General features: G+C 47.7%; 1 protein-coding gene across 3 annotated transcripts in view; it reads right to left on the bottom strand.

Annotated features, from left to right (window-relative positions):
• Nucleotides 1–7,017: 7,017 nt before the first annotated feature.
• Nucleotides 7,018–19,606, bottom strand: part of LOC146822196 (nigwaprin-b-like) — a 216,468-nt gene continuing 203,879 nt past the window's right edge. For 2 of the 3 annotated variants that reach the window (XR_014962814.1, XR_014962815.1), the window contains one exon: nucleotides 7,097–7,496. Coding sequence is in view for 1 of the 3 variants with exons in the window: in XM_085609433.1 (XP_085465559.1) it covers nucleotides 7,480–7,496 (17 nt within the window). In the remaining 2 variants the exon portion in view is untranslated. Of the gene's footprint in view, nucleotides 7,497–19,606 lie in introns of all 3 variants that reach the window. The other variant, XM_085609433.1, reaches the window with a different exon arrangement.

Here is a 19,606-nt window from a genome sequence, read left to right on the forward strand (position 1 = left end):
CAATCCTAAGCTTAAATGCATGCAGATCTGCAGCAAGACACGCAGCAGATATCGCTGCCCTCATCCTCGAGCATTGATCCTGATCTCCTAATGCTGACCTAAACCTAACTAAACGACTCCTCTGCACCTATCCTTGACCTATTAGTCCCTCCTAGTTATGACTTCATAAGATTAGACAGATCAAGTGGGCAAGGTGGAGGTATTGCCTGTATATACCGTAACAATCTAGCAGTCAAACAACAACAATCTGCCGCTCTTTCGTCATGGAAGTACCTATGCATTGAGATTGTATGTAACAACAGGCAAGTATTCAAATTTCACATGCTCTAACATCCTCCACGAGACAACCTTACCTTCAATGAACAAATTATAGACCAACGCAGATCTTCACTCTTCACGGCACCCAGATTTTACTCAGAGGGCCCGATTCACAGAACTAACTTAAGACAAAATCCTAAACTTACTACCATTTTCGTATTCACAGAAGGCACTTACTCATTTTGGTATTCACAGAAGACACTTACTCACTTCGGTATTCACAGAAGTTAGGAGTCCTAACTTTAGGACTCCTAAATGCCTTCTGTGAATACCGAAAGTCTTAAAATTAGGATTTTTCTCAGTTTAGGAGTCCTAAAGTTAGGACTCCTAACTTTACTACTACTAAACTGAAAAAAATCCTAATTTTAAGGCTTTCGGGAGTCACAGAAGGCATTTAGGAGTCCTAAAGTTAGGAGTCCTAACTTTAGGACTACTAAATTGAGAAAAATCCTTATTTTAAGACTTTCGGTATTCACAGAAGGCATTTAGGAGTCCTAAAGTTAGGAGTCCTAACTATACTACTACTAAACTGAGAAAAATACTAATTTTAAGGCTTTCGGGAGTCACAGAAGGCATTTAGGAGTCCTAAAGTTAGGAGTCCTAACTTTAGGACTACTAAATTGCGAAAAATCCTTATTTTAAGACTTTCGGTATTCACAGAAGGCATTTAGGAGTTCTAAAGTTAGGAGTACTAACTATACTACTACTAAACTGAGAAAAATCCTAATTTTAAGACTTTCGGTATTCACAGAAGGCATTTAGGAGTCCTAAAGTTAGGACTCCTAACTTCTGTGAATACCGAAATGAGTAAGTGCCTTCTGTGAATACCAAAATGAGTAAGTGCCTTCTGTGAATACCAAAATGGTAGTAAGTTCAGGATTTTGTCTTAAGTTAGTTCTGTGAATCGGGCCCAGAGATTTTAACCTCCACTGGAATTACATGAATGACCCTTCAGTAAATAGCCTTAAAACCTTCCTAATGGACCTCAATCTAAGTCAAATATGCGATAGCCCTAATTACATCAAGGGAGCAACCTTAGATCTAATCATTGTTAAGTCCAACCCTGTTCAACTTGAATCTATCGTCCCTTGCAACTGGACAGAACACCACTGTATCACCTTCCTCATCACAGAATCTGTTATAACTGATAAAGTGCAGCTGAATTAACTCAAACACTGGCAAAGAAGCCTGCGGAACATTAACCGCAATGATCTGACATCCCTCCCTTAAAAAATTGTGCCCCCTCCTGTGGATATATCTGATGTCCATGACCTCACAGAACACTACAACTGATCCATGATGAACATTTTAGACTTGACAGACCCTTTACAGGTAAAAAAGACAAAATCTGAGACTAGCGGAAAGATTGTGGAGATCCTCTCTGTCCCTCAAACATCTCAAACATCTTAGATCATTAAGGAGCATCTATTACAATCACTGTTAGACCTGGCACCATTGTTGTGGATCTCCCTTCCATTTTTCGCTGTTGTCTCCTCTGTTTTTGCTGGTAATAGATGCTCTGGGCGCTGTGCCACTGCCATTCAGTGCCACAGCGCGAATGCTCCCTGTGTAAATATGACATGTGAATTGGTATATCCATGATTGGCTTATTTAGTTTACCTGTTAGTCCCTAGTAGCATGGCCTGTGTGTGCCCAGGGCTGGTAAACCAAATGCTGCTGGTGGGCCTGCAGCGCTGGTTTGCGCCACCCACAGAAGCAGCTTGTAAAGTGTGTCTCAGACCTGCCACTGCATTGTCTGTGTGCAGTCTAGAACTGCCATCTTGGCTGTGAAGTGCACCCACTTCCCAGCCCCTGAACCTTCCCTTGGCATCATGTAAGCCACCCCTATGGTAGGGTGCATTGTATGTGTAAGGTAGGACATGCTCTGATGTGTGTAGCATGTCCTGGTAGTGAATTACACCCAATTTCGTTTTTCACTACTGTAAGGCTACCTGTTCTCCATAGGCCAGAATGGGAGGTTTGGCTATTACATTCTATAGTCCTAACTGACCCAAAGAACATGTTAGAAAAACGAATTTAGTATGCCTGAGCTCAGAGTATTAAAATACATCTTTTAGTGAAGTTTATTCTTATATTCTGTGTTTGAAAATACCACTTTTAGAAAGAAGGTATTTTCTTGCCTAAGTCTTCCAGTGTGCTCTGCTGTTATGTGTATTAGCTGTCTGGTTTTGGAGGGACAGGGCAGGCTGAGTCAGACCTGGGTTGAATAGAGAGATCTGCATTGGAGTATGGGGAAGGGTAGCTCCTGGACCTGAATAGGGCTGTGCCTGGCAAGGTGAATGCTGGCTCCACCTCCCACTGTGCGTCTGATGGCAGACCCCCTTTTTCTGAAAGGAAGGATGCAGCCTGGTAAACAAAGTGCTCCAGGACTGGGTAGAACTAGTTCTGGCTGGGTTCAGTGACTTGTAGCTTCTGAGAACAAAGACTTTTGGGGTATAAATATCTGTGCTGAAACCCCTACAATTTGTATTGCTCCTGGACAACAAGAAGAACCTCTGTCCGTGTAACTGAAGGAATCTGCAGGAGAGGACTGTCCTTGTGCTTGTGTGCTGTTTCTTGGACTGGCCTGCAGTGGTTACTACTGGACTTGGAAGAAGAGGTAAAGGACTTTGAAGGAACCTCTATTTTTGCTACAGCAATCACCCAAGGGCTAGAAGAGAGCTAGCCTCCTGCAGGAGTCTCAGGCACATCAGACTCCACCACCAGCCTCCTGTCTCCACCCAGCGAGTATTTCTATCTGCAGGTGAGGCTCCTGTGAGTTCCAGGGCCTCTAGTTCTACTGCGGAGAAGAGAGTGCTGAAAATCATCGCTAACGCCCGTTTGCGAGCCGCCGCAGCTGAAGAGCGTAAGGAAAAGCATTGCGCTGCTGCCGCTGAGTGCTCGCTACCAGAGATCATCGCATAACCTGTCTGCGGGCTGCCAAAGGCTCGCTGACCTGAAGATTATCGCATCACCTGTTTGCGGGCTGCCATGGGCTTGCTGACCAGAGATCATCGCATTGAGTTCATCGCTTCACGACATCGCAGCGTGGACGCCGAGCGTCTGCCATTTTCATCGCATCGCATCAGGATCGTCGCTCCATCGCGGAACGCCATTTCTTTTCGTCGCAACAAGATCGCACATGCAACAGGCTTGGCGCATCATCCTCCCTTAGCGGCAAGGATTTCAACGCATCGCCGGCTTAGCGTGGAGAAGTTTGTCGCTTTGTCCTACACACAGATCAGCGCATCATCCTCCCTTGCGGCAAGGATTCAACGCATCGTGAGGAAAATCATCGCTACAACTCCTTAGCGACATTTTGGTTGCTTTGCTACAGAATCCAGGTATTTTGTGAGTAAGAGGGTTGCAGAGACCACTGCCTTGAACTGAACTCCTCTTTGCACACTTTGAACTATTTTTGCAGCATTTTAAGAGTAACCTTATTTTCCTAGTTTTGTGGATTTTTACTGTTATTGGTCTTGTGTTAAGTCTATATATAAAGATACTTATTTTTATAACTACTTGTGTGGTGTCCCTTTGTAGTGTTCCTCACTGTGTTACTGTGTATGGTCATAAATGCTTCACACACTGCCTCTGAGATAAGCCTAGCTGCTCGTGCTACGTTACCACAGGGTTGAGCAGGGGTTATGAAAGGGTGTAGCCCGCTTACTCTGACTTAGGAAGAAGGGTCCTTACTTGGACAGTGGCCAGCCATTGCCAACTAGAGACCCCCATTTCTAACAATCGCATTCGATTTTCTCAAGATAATTTCTTCAGAAACAACTTGCGCGTACTAAAAATCGACCCAAAAAATAGTTTGGACTTGTCAATCTTCAATCAGATAGCCAACTTAACCTCTCCCCAGTGGGATCTTCTCCGCAGCCGAACTGCCAGGATTTTATTGCCTTCTTCTTTGAAAAGACAACAACAAAGATGCATTATGATTTGCAGACTGCAATGGAGCACCTGCTGATCCTACCACCTATCAGCCTCCACCCTCCTCAATCTGTGGTGCCCCTTCTCGCTCCATTTCACACCCCCAAGAACAACGCCTCTTGGAGCTTAATCAAAACCTTGGATGAAAATATGATTCTCAAAACTCTTACAGCATTGAGACCATCTACCCACTTTAGTGACCCTTTGCCATCAAATTTGTTTAGTGAGATCAGATCATCCATCTATACGCCCACTATGTGCAAGGATAGTCAGCGCATCACTGCTTCAAGGCTCTATCCCAGACTGCCTAAAGTCTGGGCAGGTTATCCCAATTCTGAAAAAAACTACTGCAGATCACACCAACCTACAGAACTTCCTCCCAATTTCCAACATTTTGACTCTGGCGAAGCTCATAGAGAAATGCATCCATGTCCAGATATGTAACCACATAGAACAATTCCAACTACTAGACCAATTGCAATCCGGTTTTCAACAGGGTCGCAGCACTGAATCCGCACTTACCTCACATTGTGAATGATGCATGTGAATGATGCACTAAAAATGTTAGATCAGAATAATTCCTGCCTTCTGATCCTCCTTGACCTATCATGATCTTACAATACTTTTGAACATTTGAACATGGCTGCTTACTCGACCTATTGGAAAATATGATGGGGCTATCAATGGCCATCCTAAACTGATTTGCCTAATTTCTCCACAATAGAACTCAGTCCCTGTCTAATCCCTCACCGGTCAATCTAAGGGTACCAAAAGTGTCCAGACTCTCACCAACTCTCTTCAACTTGTTATGCCGATGACACCCAACTGTCCTGAAAGTCTCCTCCCTTGAAAACATCAGGTCCCTCAAAACAACTCTACTGACAGCCCAAAATGGCTGATACTCAATCATCTTAAATTAAATGCTCTTAAAACAGAATTCCTCCTAATCGCCTTACCCAAACAGTTACCAGCCATTAAAGAATGGATGAATCAGCTCTTAACTGCATACCACACATCATTGACTCCACAAGCTCACTGGACATAATGCTAGATAATAGTTTGGACATGCAGAAGCACATCAGTGCTCTCACTGCAGCAGCGATCAATCCAAATGATCATCTTAAGGAAAATAAAACCTTCCCTCACACCAATGCCTACAAATTTGCTGTGCAAACTCTTGTGATTTCCAAGCTGGATTATGGAAGCGAAACTCTCTGCGGCCTTCCGAGATCTAAGATGGCTCCACTAAAGGCCTCTCTTAACTCTGCTGCAAGGCTCATCACAGGTTCTAAAAGTAACAACCATGTCATGTTGGAGCTGATATCCCTATACTGTCTCCTATACGTAGCAAGGATACAACTAAAAATTGTCCGCACTACCCATAAAGCCTTGAACTTCAACACCTCATTACACCTCGCACAAAAACTCATGCTATATGGTGGCTCCAGATCATCTCAAAGTGCGAACACCCTACTTCTGAAGCCACAGAAATTCCATAAAAAGAAAACTTACAATTGAGCTTTCTCGGGTATCGCCATGAGAATTTGGAATTTCTTTCCCCTTGAAATCCGGATGAACCCCTCCACGGCATATTTCAAAAAGAAAGTTAAAGTGCTATTGATGAACAAATGTGTGTCCTACAAACCTCCTGCTCTCGAAGCACTGTATGACTCGCGCTCCTCACCCTTGTTTACTGTTTGACTATTATGATTGTATTTTGATCTGTGGGTTTTTAGAGAGTTACTGCTTCTTGTACTTTTAGGGCAACATTAGGATGGCGGGCGGACAAAGTCCGCCCTCCATCCCGATGTGAAGAGGGACCGCCCGCCATAAGGGCGGAGGTCCCGTGGGGGCAATTAGGATGCGCTTGCCACAGTGGCGGGCACATCCCGCATATTTAACATTGCGGCAGGCGGTGCTGATTCTGGATCTACAAATCTCCAGGCCCACTTTGACATGTTTCCCTCACAGTTGTGTATTACTTTGTTCTTTTGGCCTAGACTTACTCCTACTTGTACCTTTTTCAATTACCCTGTGGTTTGATCTATATGCCTCCTCTTTCTCGCTCAATTGTACAGCGCTCTGATACCCTCAGGGGTCATGTTCGCGCTATATAAAACTTTAAAAATAAATAAATCCAGCAATGACTCATTCCTTTGTGAGATGCAAGAAAAGAGGGAAACCCCCTTATGCCACCTCTCTGTCTTGCAATTTGCAAAGACTCGTAATGAACGCAGTGAGTTGCCATGACAAATGGAACTCACCATGTTCTTTAGTTGATTCTAACAGACATCTTCTCCACTCTGCAGCTCCACAATATTTCACAGATATATTTTCAGCCCTGTACCATGTTGCTGGTCAAAGTAGCGAAAGAAAACACTTGATAAAGTAATCAAAAATCCCTACAATATAATCTGCACAAACGTTCCGATGCAGGGGTCGAAAATAGGGTCCTTGCTATTTTATCCAAAATGTGTTCATTTATTGAATGTCACTCAGTTTTTTATCTTGAGTTGAGTATCACTTCTCCATCTCTCACCGGATGCCTGGTTCTGCTCAGTTTGTACATCCATTCTGGGGTTTCCCTTTGCAAAGCCCACTAATTTATCCAGCGCATGTTTGGCAAAGGGCAAAATCTCATTCCAGGTTGTTGTACATTATGGATTACAGAATGAGTAAAAAATCGTGTTTGATGTAAACGAAGGACAGTAGATTTTACTAGATATGCTATGTTTTTTATGAATTGAGGAAAATAAAAACTATACACTTTAAAGAGCTTTATTTCATATGTGTCACTATATTCATCCTTTTTACAAGGTGGACACCTACATAAAGGCATAGGCATAGGTTCTATATTATGTAATACAATCATAAGGAGACAAGGCCATGTAATAGAATGAGGCTTCACTGGAACATTGTAACGTTCATGATGTTACATATCAATAACTTTATTAATAATTGAATGAAATTTGTAATCAAAAGTCAATTTTTGAATAAAGCTGAATAATTATCCTTGTATCTGAATCAGTGAGCCCACGGCTGACATTAACACTAAATGAAGTATTATCCCATCATTATTCCAATCTATGAGGCAGTACAACTGGTGAGCAAAGCATCAATATCCAACGCCATCCTTGCTTCAAACTAAGAATGTTGACTCTCCTATTGGTGGGTGGAGATGGGGAACCTGTGGAACCACCTTCTTCCTGGAGTAGGGCATGAGCTTCATTTGAAGATGGATTCTGTGGGGGAATATGGAAGCAAACAAGAACACAATGAGTAAGACACAATCACAATATGCGCACGACAACACACACTGAGAAAAGAGATTCTCAAAATAGCATGCACTATGTGGATATTTGCATATTTGTTTAAGATGTGTCACAGGCCATATAAACTTTAAACAAATTAAAAATGAAACAATAATATCAACAGGAATTCTACTGAATATGCAAAAATTAACAGTGAACAACATCAGTCTCAAATTGAAAACAGAACTGTGACTGATCATTTTTCTATAAAAGATCCATTAAGGAATATTGATCTGTTTTTAAACACTTCCATGCAGATGCGTATCAAGCGTAGGATACTACCGAGCTGCTTCGTAGCCCTTTTTATATTAGGTATACCCCTTAATTACACTCCCTGTGAATGTACAACTTTATTTCATTAACCACATTTAATACCACACCCTTCAGATCATCCTGCATGTCCCTCCAAATAGCTTTTACCATGGGTTGTCCCAATAATTATTTTTACTGTTGAATGTAGCTAATATGCAGTCTTTTTGAAAATGCTTCCCATGATTCGTTTTACTTCCTATAACTTCATTTCATTTCACTAGATCTAATTTAATGTCCATGTCAATTCCATGAGGCTCCATGTGGTCTTTGTTGCAAAACGTTTTACAGACACCAGGTGTGGGGAATAGTTACTGGGCCACATTAAAGAGGGTATTTTCAGAGGTATACTTACATTGAGGGTCCGATTCCGATTCTGGGTCGGACAGCTCTCCGAGAGCTGTCCGTAGCCTTACCGTACGACCGACACGTACCCGTAGCCAGTCTGTCCTGTAGACGAAGTACGATGCGCACAACTGCCAAAAACCCGACCGACACGTAGGCTGTAATTCAAGCTCCTTTCTCCGTCCGAGCCATAACTCCTAACGCCGAACCGAGACGGCCGGAGCAGTATCCATAGCAGTTTCCGCCCTGACAAGTACGATGTGTACTTCCTACGCACCGGACGGGTCGCCACGTATGGGACGTCACAGCATCCGGAAAACAAGCATATCAGCTACGATTCGCGCCACAACTCAATTCATGGCTACGTGACGGACCAGCTTGCAGCGGGTACGAGACGGAGCAACAAGCAGCGTGTACGACACGAACACATCATGAATCCCATCGCGCAGGTCATACCAGTACTCTACATCTACTACCGGATCAGGAACCGACGCCGACGGCACAGGCGGTAAGTCAGACACCTACCACACAAACAAACGACACGTACCCACAAAATGGCACACACACACACAGGGGATTCACATCCTGCCCACTAACAACAGCCCACCATAGGGGTTGAATGGCCAGCACCAATACCGCCCCCACATATAGGGCTTATGTTGCCCATCACCCCTGCCACCCCCACTCATAGGGGACCTGTTGCCCATCACTACTGCCACCCCCACCCATGTTCCCCATTACTACTGCCGCCCCCACCCATAGGGGACCTGGTGGCCATCACTACTGCCACCCCACCCATAGAGGACCTGTTGCCCATCACTACTGCCACCCCCAACCATAGGGCTCATGTTCCCCATCACTACTGCTGCCCCCACCCATAGGGGACCTGGTGCCCATCACTACTGCCACCCCCACCCATAGGGGACCTGGTGCCCATCACTACTGCCACCCCCACTCATAGGGCTTATGTTGCCCATCACCCCTGCCACCCCCAGCCACAGGGCATATGTTGCCCATCACTACTGCCACCCCATCCATAGGAGACCTGGTGCCCATCACCCCTTCCACCCCCAGCCACAGGGCATATGTTGCCCATCACTACTGCCATCCCCACCCATAGGGGACCTGGTGCCCATCACTCCTGCCACCCCCACTCATAGGGCTTATGTTGCCCATCACCCCTGCCACCCCCAGCCATAGGGCTCATGTTCCCCATCACTACTGCCACCCCCAGCCATAGGGGACCTGTTGCCCATCACCCATGCAACCCCCACCCATAGGGGACCTGGTGCCCATCACTACTGCCACCCCCAGCCATAGGGGACCTGGTGCCCATCACTACTGCCACCCCCACCCATAGGGCTTATGTTGCCCAACACTACTGCCACCCCCACCCATAGGGGACCTGTTGCCCATCACTACTGCCACCCATAGGGCTTATGTTGCCCAGCACTACTGCCACCCCCACCCATAGGGCTCATGTTGCCCATCACCCCAGCCACCCACACCCATTAGTGCTTATGTTGCCCATCACCCCTGCCACCCCCACTCATAGGTCTTATGTTGCCCAACACCCCTGCCACTCCCAGCCATAGGGCTCATGTTCCCCATCACTACTGCCACCCCCAGCCATAGGGGACCTGTTGCCCATCACCCCAGCCACCCCAGCCATAGGGCTCATGTTCCCCATCACTACTGCCGCCCCCACCCATAGGGGGACCTGGTGCCCATCACCCCTGCCACCCCCACTCATAGGTGATGCGCAACATATCCATCATACTCCAATATTAGGTATGTCAGCAAAATACATCCCCCCTAACATCATGACAACAGTGTGTAGTCTGTGACAAATGCCCACAACAGTGATTATGACTTCGAACATAAAATGTAACTAACAGCACATGTGTGACCAGCAAATGAGTGTGCCCTACACAAGGCAAGCATCACCATAGCACTGTGTCAATGTAAAGTGAGCACCCCTCACTGTGTAGAACGAAAGTTAAGTGTGGGCTTCCAAACTGCAGCAGATGTTGAGCATTGTGGTGATGGGGTCTAAACCCCCCCTCATCACAGTGACCAAAAGGTAAGTCTCATCATGGTCAAAGCTGCAAATAACAAAGAGCATGTATGATCCCTGCTCCCAACACATTAAACAATTCTGGGGCGAAGTAGTGGTTGTGTCCCATTCCCACAGAGATGTGGTTAGGCTAACAGTGCTGTAAAAACATAACACACTCTCGGACATGTGCATACAGGCACCACACATGGGGGCTGACAATGCATACGGTGTACAATGACACAAGAGCAGAAGTGACCATCACAAAGCTTACACACATCTCGAAAATAGACACCCTAATCAAAACAACCTGTGTAGACTGTAGGTGTCAGCTCACAAACTCACATTCCATGCCAGCAATGGCACCTAACAACCAAGATGAATGCGCACAATGATGTGATATGACTCACAGGGACTGCAGGGTAAATCACAGAAACAGCATCCAGACAATGGCCCACAACAGCAATACCAATGCACTTGATGCAGATGCACAATCACAAACAGGCAACCTCACACTGCACATCTGACACAACATGTGTGTGTATGTCTCAGTATCCACAGGCAATTACACAACCCATGAGGGGGGTTGAACCACAGTGACACAGATGTGGACACAGTGCCATACAAAAGTAATCCATCATTGGGACACCCTTAGTGGGCAGCACAACAGACACATGTGACACAAGCTGGAATGAACACCAACTAACACAGCAAGAGACTGACACACAACAGCACTACCCCCAGTGACCGGACATTTGGGTGACACAAGCATGCATGACACCTCCACTGTGATGACAAAGGCAGATGTCGTTCTAACCGGGAAACCCAGACATGTGTCCTGTTCCACAAACATACATCACACATACACAAACACAAATCACTCAGCATGGCCCCTCATCCATGGACAAATGGGAGCTAGGGGACCATCCATGCAAACATGTACATCAGTCCACCCTCAACGCCACACACCCTGAAATGCAACAATGCATCTGTGAAGCCCACATGGACACGTGACATTGCACATGCACCCATGACAAACACAGGAATGTTGGGAGGAACTAAGGTGCACAGACTCATCACACAAGGACAGTTTACAACCCTGGGGAATAACAGATTTACTGCACAGTATGCGGTACATGGCCATGACGTCAAAGCTCACCTAACCTTCAGAATACCTGCCACAGTCCCAGGACAATGCAGAAGCCAAGGAGAACCACAAGGCACACATGCTGACACCTGCAAACATTGCAGCCATGAACCCGACAAGTGGGAGCAGTCACACACACATACACATGTCTCAATCACTGAAAGGTACCACCTAGAGACAACTACATGATATTGCAAATAAACAAGTGCCTTGGGGAACCCTGACGGTGTCCCATCTGTGTCTGACAACATCATCACCACTCTGACAAATCCCAATGATGATACACCAATTCACAGTAGTGTGTCATGCACCCACACATCTGGTAGCCCATGGCAAAGTAGTGGGATGAACACAGTACCACTCAGCAAGCATCAGTAACAGGAAACATATCAAGGGAACACTGCCTGTGTATGAAAAAGGATGTGGACACACACACATGCTCATAGAACACACAACATGGGCCCAGGCTATGTCACGGGACAACACACTTACTTGAGGGGACCCAACTCCTGTGGAAGCCCAGCTGTGCCAAACATATTCACAGCACGTCTCACTCATGTCAGCAGAACACTTGGTCAGTCAGCCATCAGTTACCACACATTAAAGGCTCTGGTCACAACAGCCTGGGTACGTGAGTCTCCCCTAAGTCATCTGCACATACTCAAAACATATGTCTGGCAAGTTGCACAGAGGACCCAGTTTCTCCTATACCAATGATGCCCACACCTGTAGGTCCAGTGGTGATGTGCACAAAGTCTGTGAAATTGACAAATTGGACAATGGGAAGCACATCATATGTGCATGGGTGCAAGCCGGAGATGTGACCATGCAAATGAAATGTTCACAGTGATGTCCACAAATAGTTGACCATGACACACCCAGGTAGCAGCAAAGGATGACATGGATACCCACAAGAATAGGATACATATCTCATGAACCACATGGAGTACCTCACATCAACACATCAGTATTCAACATTGGAAACCAAGCATTACAGGTGCAAGGGCATGTAAAAACATCATCAACATAATGTACAGCTCAATCAAGTTCACAGGGATAAAGAAAAAAGCTTTATTCAGCATATTAAAAGTTAAACGTCTGTTCAAACAAAAGGCCAATGGCCAGTCCATGGCCAAATGCCAAGGAGTGAACTAGAGTGACAACTGTCACACGTTGCTTGCCTGCACTGCTAAGGACCGGGGTCATCCCCTTGGAGGGGCATGCATGGGGGCAGGCCATGCACTGCAGGGACAGGATCTGGGCGCAGCAGAAGGAGGCAGTGAAGAGGTGGTGGATGCAGGCAAGACACTTGCAACTGCAGTGGAGCTGACTGAAGTGGTGGGTGCAGTCACAACTGTGGGGCACAAGTCAGATGGGGTGGGTGCCAGCACAACCGCAGCGGGCAGGTCAGATGGAGTGGATTGGGTCCCCGCTGCAGTGCCCAAGTCAGACGGGGTGGTCGTGGACTCCACTGCAGTGCCTACATCCATGGGAGTGGAATGGGGTTGCAGGTGAGGTTGGCAGGACAGGGGGGGACACGGTCCCCACATCAGTGGCACTAACCGTCTGACCAGGTGTGGAGGAGCAAGTGGTGGGTGGAGAACCTTAGCATTTTGGGGATGTTGTATCTGTGGGTAGGGGAACCCGGGGCAGGAAGCAGCGGGGGAACCTCTGGAGTGATGACCTGGGGGATGGCGGACGGAGACTTTGCCTTGGAGCTGCGTGGTGGGGGGGTCTTGCTCTTCCGGCTCCGGGGGGACTTGCGGGTGGGGGACTCAGTCTGACTGCGCCTGGGGGAGGGTGTCCAGATGTGAGGGGCACTCCCCTCTGTGTGTGGGGACTTCCTCTTCCCCTTGTAAGGTGGATCTGCTGGGTCGGTGGGGAAGAGGCCAAGGTCACAGAGGAAGAGCTTCTGGGAGATGGGGTTGCAGGTGAGGCAAGGGAAGGGGGCTGGGAGGGAGAGGTTTCGGAGGACTGCGGAGTGGTTATGGGTGACTGTGTGTGTCTGCAAACCAGCCCCTGTGAGTGTGGTATCAGTCCCCTGCGCTTGCTTGTGTGCACGTCTAGACCTTGGTTTGGGTGTTTGTGTGCTTGGGACAGGTAGGCTGCTAGGTATCGTGGGTGGTGCAGGGGTAGGAGGGGTGCGGGACTGTTGGAGGAGGGACACTGCTGCCATCAGGGATGAGGCCATGGACTGATTGGTCCTCTGTAGGGCAGACAAGCCCGATGAAATGCCCTCCATGAACAACACCAGTTGCGTCAATAGACTTGTGTGTCCGTGGAGCTGTCCCCTCCTGTGGTCGTGGATGTATCTGGATAGGAATAGGAAGAAAGAGAACAACATTAGTCACCTGCACTGACTGCACACACCACAGTGAGTACATCACATCACAGGGCAAGCCCTGGCATCATCAGCTGAACACAGCTCAAAGTGCCAACACTGTTTAGAAGAAACCAATTGTCATTCTCAACATCAACCATGGCACACATATCCCTCCTTGACTTGCACACATATGTCTGTTGCATGTTGGATGCTAATACCCCAATGTGCCCACATGCACCACCTACACATTTGTTGGACATGCAAGTGAACATGTAGGAGTATGTCACTATACACACAGCACATCTCTTGCTACTGACTCATTACAGGTGTCCGGATGAAGGGATGGGCAGAGACTCATTTCACATGCTTGTGATGCATGTCAGCAACACACACTATGATGTTCTCATGTTCTGATTGGCAATGCCTCAATGGGGTGCATGCTGCACACTTGAACACAATGCAGGCTCACCCATAGCAAGTTAAATGCCATGGCACTGGCATGCCCTGAAAGTCATTCAACACTGTCTCCCGTCACAGGGGCAGGGCATCCAGACAACAACAATATGCACTGATTCACAATCCTAGCTCAGGGGTAAAGCTAACTCTGCAGATGACCGGCACACCTGCCCTTCCCCTGCAAACAACATATCCAGGACCCAGAAGACCCCACATCATGCATATAAGAAATTTGAGTCTCTCCAAACACAACTCCCTGTACATTAACACATCACAGTCTGTCCTGCATGTAACCCAGCTGCATGAAGGACACAGTTGCATACACCATTGTGCGCTGTCAGATGATCACACACCTATATGTCACACAGGTCTTGTCTCTCACAGTCACATCTCAGATGTTCAGCTGACCCTCTGGATCATGGACACCCCAGTTGTATGTAACAACAAGCCACACCCTAATGACACAGAGGCAGACACCTGAGGGCCCATGTCACTAAGCACAACCTGTAATTTCATACACAGGAGTGGGATTACAGAGTGTTTCTAAATTTCCTTGAGGAGGCATGACTGGCCAGGTCTCCATGAAACAGTGTTTGGCCCTGGACAGTAGTCAGGTGGCTAAGCAAGTGTGACATACTTGATACACATACTCCTGAGGTCCCAAAATTGGAGTCCCTTGCTTCATGGGTTTGTTTGGAATACCCCAGCCACATGTGGCGAGTCAGACCAGCAATTGGAACACATCTCAAGGGCACACACAGATCACATGTCAGATCTCAGGCACTGGGCAAACAATTGACCCACCCATGAAACACACAACAGAGTCACAGGAACAGATGCTGTCCGGTAGATGAGGCATAGCTGACTGCAGGGACACAGTGCCCTAGTGACACAAGCAACAGACTGTAGGGGCCACACCTGTGGAACAGATGAGGAGGGTGCATCACACAATTGAGGGACCTGAGTATTGGACTACAAGACCTACGTAATGTGGAAGTGTGACCAGGCCAAAAGACTGCAATTCTCATGTCAGACATAGTACACAGATTAGGCATGGGCTTACCCCCTCCTTGCTGCTGTCTGGCCTTCACCTGCGTATCCAGGTCCGGGAAGACCACTGCCAGGATCCAGAGCAAGTGGGGGGTCAGGGTCCGGTGTCCGCCCCTCCGGCGCGGAGGTAACAGCTCCAGCTGGACTCTAGCTGTCCTCCGGGTCTAGCCCCGAAGGTCCTGCCACCTCTTCTGGCAGTTGCGGATCCGGCGCTTGTAGACCCCCACCAAGCGAACTGCCCGGGTGATGGTCAGCCAGATCTTCCGCTTCTGGTGGGCATCAACCTGTGAGAATTACAAAGTTAAAAGTACATTAACACACATGCCCCAGATTTGTGCTGCACACATTTGGTTATACATGTCATCATCACAAAGGGAAATGAGTTACACAGGTAGTGCAACCATGGGGAAGGACAAATCACCTGCATGTCTGACATGTTAACAATGCCTGGGTGGTTTAAGCTTGCACTAATACACTTTAGCAGCAGTACACCTGTTCATTACATGTACCTACACACTTTAGGTGATGAAATTATTCAGTGAGAATGCTTGCCACTGGTGTACACACTGCTAGTCCTGCTAGTCAGACAACATGCATAATTAAGAAGGCAGTGGACTGCACACTCACCTGCTCCCCTGGTTTCCCATAGAGCTTGCTGTACTGTGGATGGAGGCCGTCCAGCAGGGCCTGGTTCTCCTCCTCAGTGAAGGCTGGGGCCCTCTCCATAGTACGTGCCATTGCAGGAGCCAGAGGATGCAGAGACAGCAGCAGTGGTAGCAGGGATGTGGTCCAGTAGCATGTAGTTCAGGCAAGTGAGCTCCTCGGGGTCCAGCCAGTCTTAAATCTGTGCAGCAGATGCAGAATCTGTGCCATGTGTCCCAAGTGATAGGTCCAACACGTTGCATTCTATGAATCTGGCCAATCCATGGAATTGTACGACTCGTACGCGCCTTACGCATCGTTCAAATCTTCACCTTCATGAAACACTTGAAATTGCAACATTGTTGTAGGCATCCAACTGAATTTCTTGTGCACAACTCGTACAAGTTTTGAATCCGCATCCGTCTCTATGACAGTCCAGAGCCAATGGGTGCGCCCGGCTCAGTCAACTGACTGTACAACGCGTATTTTGAAAATACACATGCACCCGTCTCCATACGATTCATTGGCCAAGGCGTACGCCTTTCTCGACCATGCCTGCCCAACGCGTACACATTGTCACCCGCGTCGGATCTCATTGCATTCAATGACAAAGCGTACGCACGGCTCGGTCATGAACCGTGCAATGCGTACGCATTGTCACCCACGTTGGACCTCATTGCATTCAATGACAAAGCGTACGCACGGCTTGGTCATGAACTGTGCAATGCGTGCACATTGTCACCCGCGTCGGACTTCATTGGTGTGACTATTCTACAGATTCAACACCCAGTTACTAGCCAGGGACACATGTGCACACCTACCACATTACATCATTTGCCACGCAGTGTCCCATGGCATGTAAGGCTGCATTCCCTGGGTGTTTGGGGGACAACATTTGGTTTGTTGGGTGGCACTTTTGTGCAGCCACTCCCAGGCTGCGTACATGTACATGGGGGCAGAAGAATCCTTTGTGTGGTGTGCACATTACTACTATGATGTGCAATTGTACAGTAATGGGCATGAGTCACGGACACAGTTTCATGTTGTATATGTTTGGGGCATGTCACATACACCCTGAGTCCAGGGGGTGATGGAATGTACGTCACAGTGAGACCTGTAGCCACAGTACTGATGTGCAACCACAGTCTGTGTGCATGTTGGGTCTCAGATGTGTCTGATCAAATGTGCCCAATGGGTGACAGTCTCCATATCCATGTGGTATATGCATCAACCTTGATGGTGTGTGTGTCTAAGAGACGTACATGTAGGGCCTGCAGGAACAACAGTGGCCACTACCTGTGGGACTCACGCTTGCCTTGTGGTGTGTACGTGATACGCTATGTCCATGCCAGTGTTGATGTGGCAATACAGGGACCCTGGGTTTCTGCATGGCAAAGATCTGTGATGCCTGGGAGACATCAGGCCTCACGTGTCACTGTGGTGTGTGTTTGTAACATCACAGCAGTACATATGTTGGGTGACACAGCCAGATGATTGGCCATTGCACTACATGGGACTCATGTGGACATGTGGAATTGAGATGTGAGGTGATGGTCATGTAGGTGACATATGTGTCCATGCCCAACAGAACACACCTCAATACATTGTGTAATGTCATGGTCTATCATGTGATATTGAGCCTGGTCATGGCCACATGGGTGGATGAACTGACAATCTTCCTTTGTGCATCTCTGTACTGCAGGGCACCAGCTGTCCATCGACCATTCCCAGACCTTAAAACCATCGATCAATGCTCTGGTGGTATGACTTGCTGACATGTCCATCATACATGTGTGTGCACGGTTCCCTGGTTCTGCGCACTATGCCTACATAATGAGGAGTAGTCACATTGCAACGCTGTTTCTCATTGTGTGTGTTTGTCAATGTTGTATTCCGTACTCCTACAAAACTCAGCTACTTGTTCATTTTTGTGTGTGTAGGTGACTCCGGATACCCCAACATACCGTGGTTGCTGACTCCCCTCCGGAACCCTGTGACACCAGCCGAGCTGCGCTACAATGAGGCACATAGTCGGAGCAGGAGGGTGATTGAGTGGACATTCGGCCTCCTGAAAAGCCGCTTTTGCTGCCTGGACAAGACCGGAGGGGCCCTCCCATATGATCCTGCAATCCTTGAATGCTGCATGCTACACAACATGGCAGTGAGGAAGGAGGTGCCTCTCAACCAGGATGACGATGACCAACCTCCGGCACCTGTGGAGGATCCCAGCCTGGGCCAAGAACCCAGTGATGATGATGATGAGGGTGACGTCCACTCACAGCTCATCAACAACTTCTTCACCTGAATGTGAGTTTCCAGGGTTGTCATGTCAATGTATGGAGTTAGCCTGGAATGTGTTGTGGCTGCTCTGTTGCTGTCTGAGTGTGTCTGTGTGCCACTTGACTGGATGCGTGCAGTGATGTGTCCATTCATGTAGTGTGTACTCCACAATAGGGTAGTACTGCTAACTTGTTTTTGTGTAGGTTTCTTGCGACATGTTTTGTGCATGTGTATTGCATTTCTCTCCTGTTCTGCTGTGCTTTTGACTGTGTCTTGTGTGTGTCCTTCCCAGGGTACTTTGCCTGTTGTTTGGTCAACACTGAACCCCAACGCCCAGAATCCAACACCAGTGTGGAAGTTGTCACTTCCCATCAACTGATGTACCACACATCTCTGGACTTCAATTCTCCGACACTTTGTGACCGTGTGTCCACTGTTAACTAGAATTAGCTTGCAACTATTGTGGAATAAACATGTTGCTGATGTGTAATTAACCTGTGCTATGCTTTGTTATGTGCGTTGTCTGTCTTCCCACATCTGACTGACATCTGCTTACCTCACCTGTGGACTTGTTACCACTGACTGGCGTTGGTGTTGTGTCTGTGCATGACAATGTGTTTCAGGTCAACATCATTGTGTGGGATAAATGACATGGCCATGGTGAGTATGTGTTGTGGTGCCATGGTGGTGTGTCTCCCTCACATGTGTCACATCACCATGACTCAACTAACGTTGGTCACATTGTTGCAGCATTTGGCATGCACAGTGTTGTGTAGCAGTTCGACATCTCCATGACACATGACAATTTGGAATCACAACAGAGGCAAGTATGGTGTACTGGTGAGTTTATTTGCGAACATGTGTGAGGAAAGTGCACAGGATGGTGGGTGCTGTACATTGGTTCTGGAATCCAAAGTTCACATTAGAGTTGGAAGTGCTGGTAGATGAAATGTCCAGAGTAAAGTCCCCAGTCATCTGCTACATTGCACCCAACATGAACCCTCCATGTCATGTGGGCGAGTTGTGTGCGATTGGACAAGGTGAACAGGTAGCGCACAAAGGACATTGTCCAGAACAGGTTTAGAGGCCCTGGAGGATGTGCTGGGACATCTGCCTCTCACATGTCCTTCTTCAGACGACCCCTCTTCTTCCTGGCGGGAGGGAAGCCTTAGGTGCAGGCCTCTGCGTTGCAGGGGACTCTCCGCCAGAGTCCTCCTCCCTCCCTGTGGTGCTGGCAGATGGTGTTGCAACAGATGTTATGGCCACACAGGGAGGTGTGGACAGGTTTGTGTTGATCTGGCAGAAGCATTGGAGAATGTCCCGAAGCACCGCAGTAAGGGAATCTCACTTGGCCTCCATGCGGGCATGGTGGGCAGCCTGCTCCTGTTGCATGTCCTTGAGGATCCCTACTACATGGCCAAATCCTCCGGTGC

The sequence above is a fragment of the Triturus cristatus genome, chromosome 6, assembly GCF_964204655.1.
Source record: "Triturus cristatus chromosome 6, aTriCri1.1, whole genome shotgun sequence".
Classification (NCBI taxonomy): domain Eukaryota; kingdom Metazoa; phylum Chordata; class Amphibia; order Caudata; family Salamandridae; genus Triturus; species Triturus cristatus.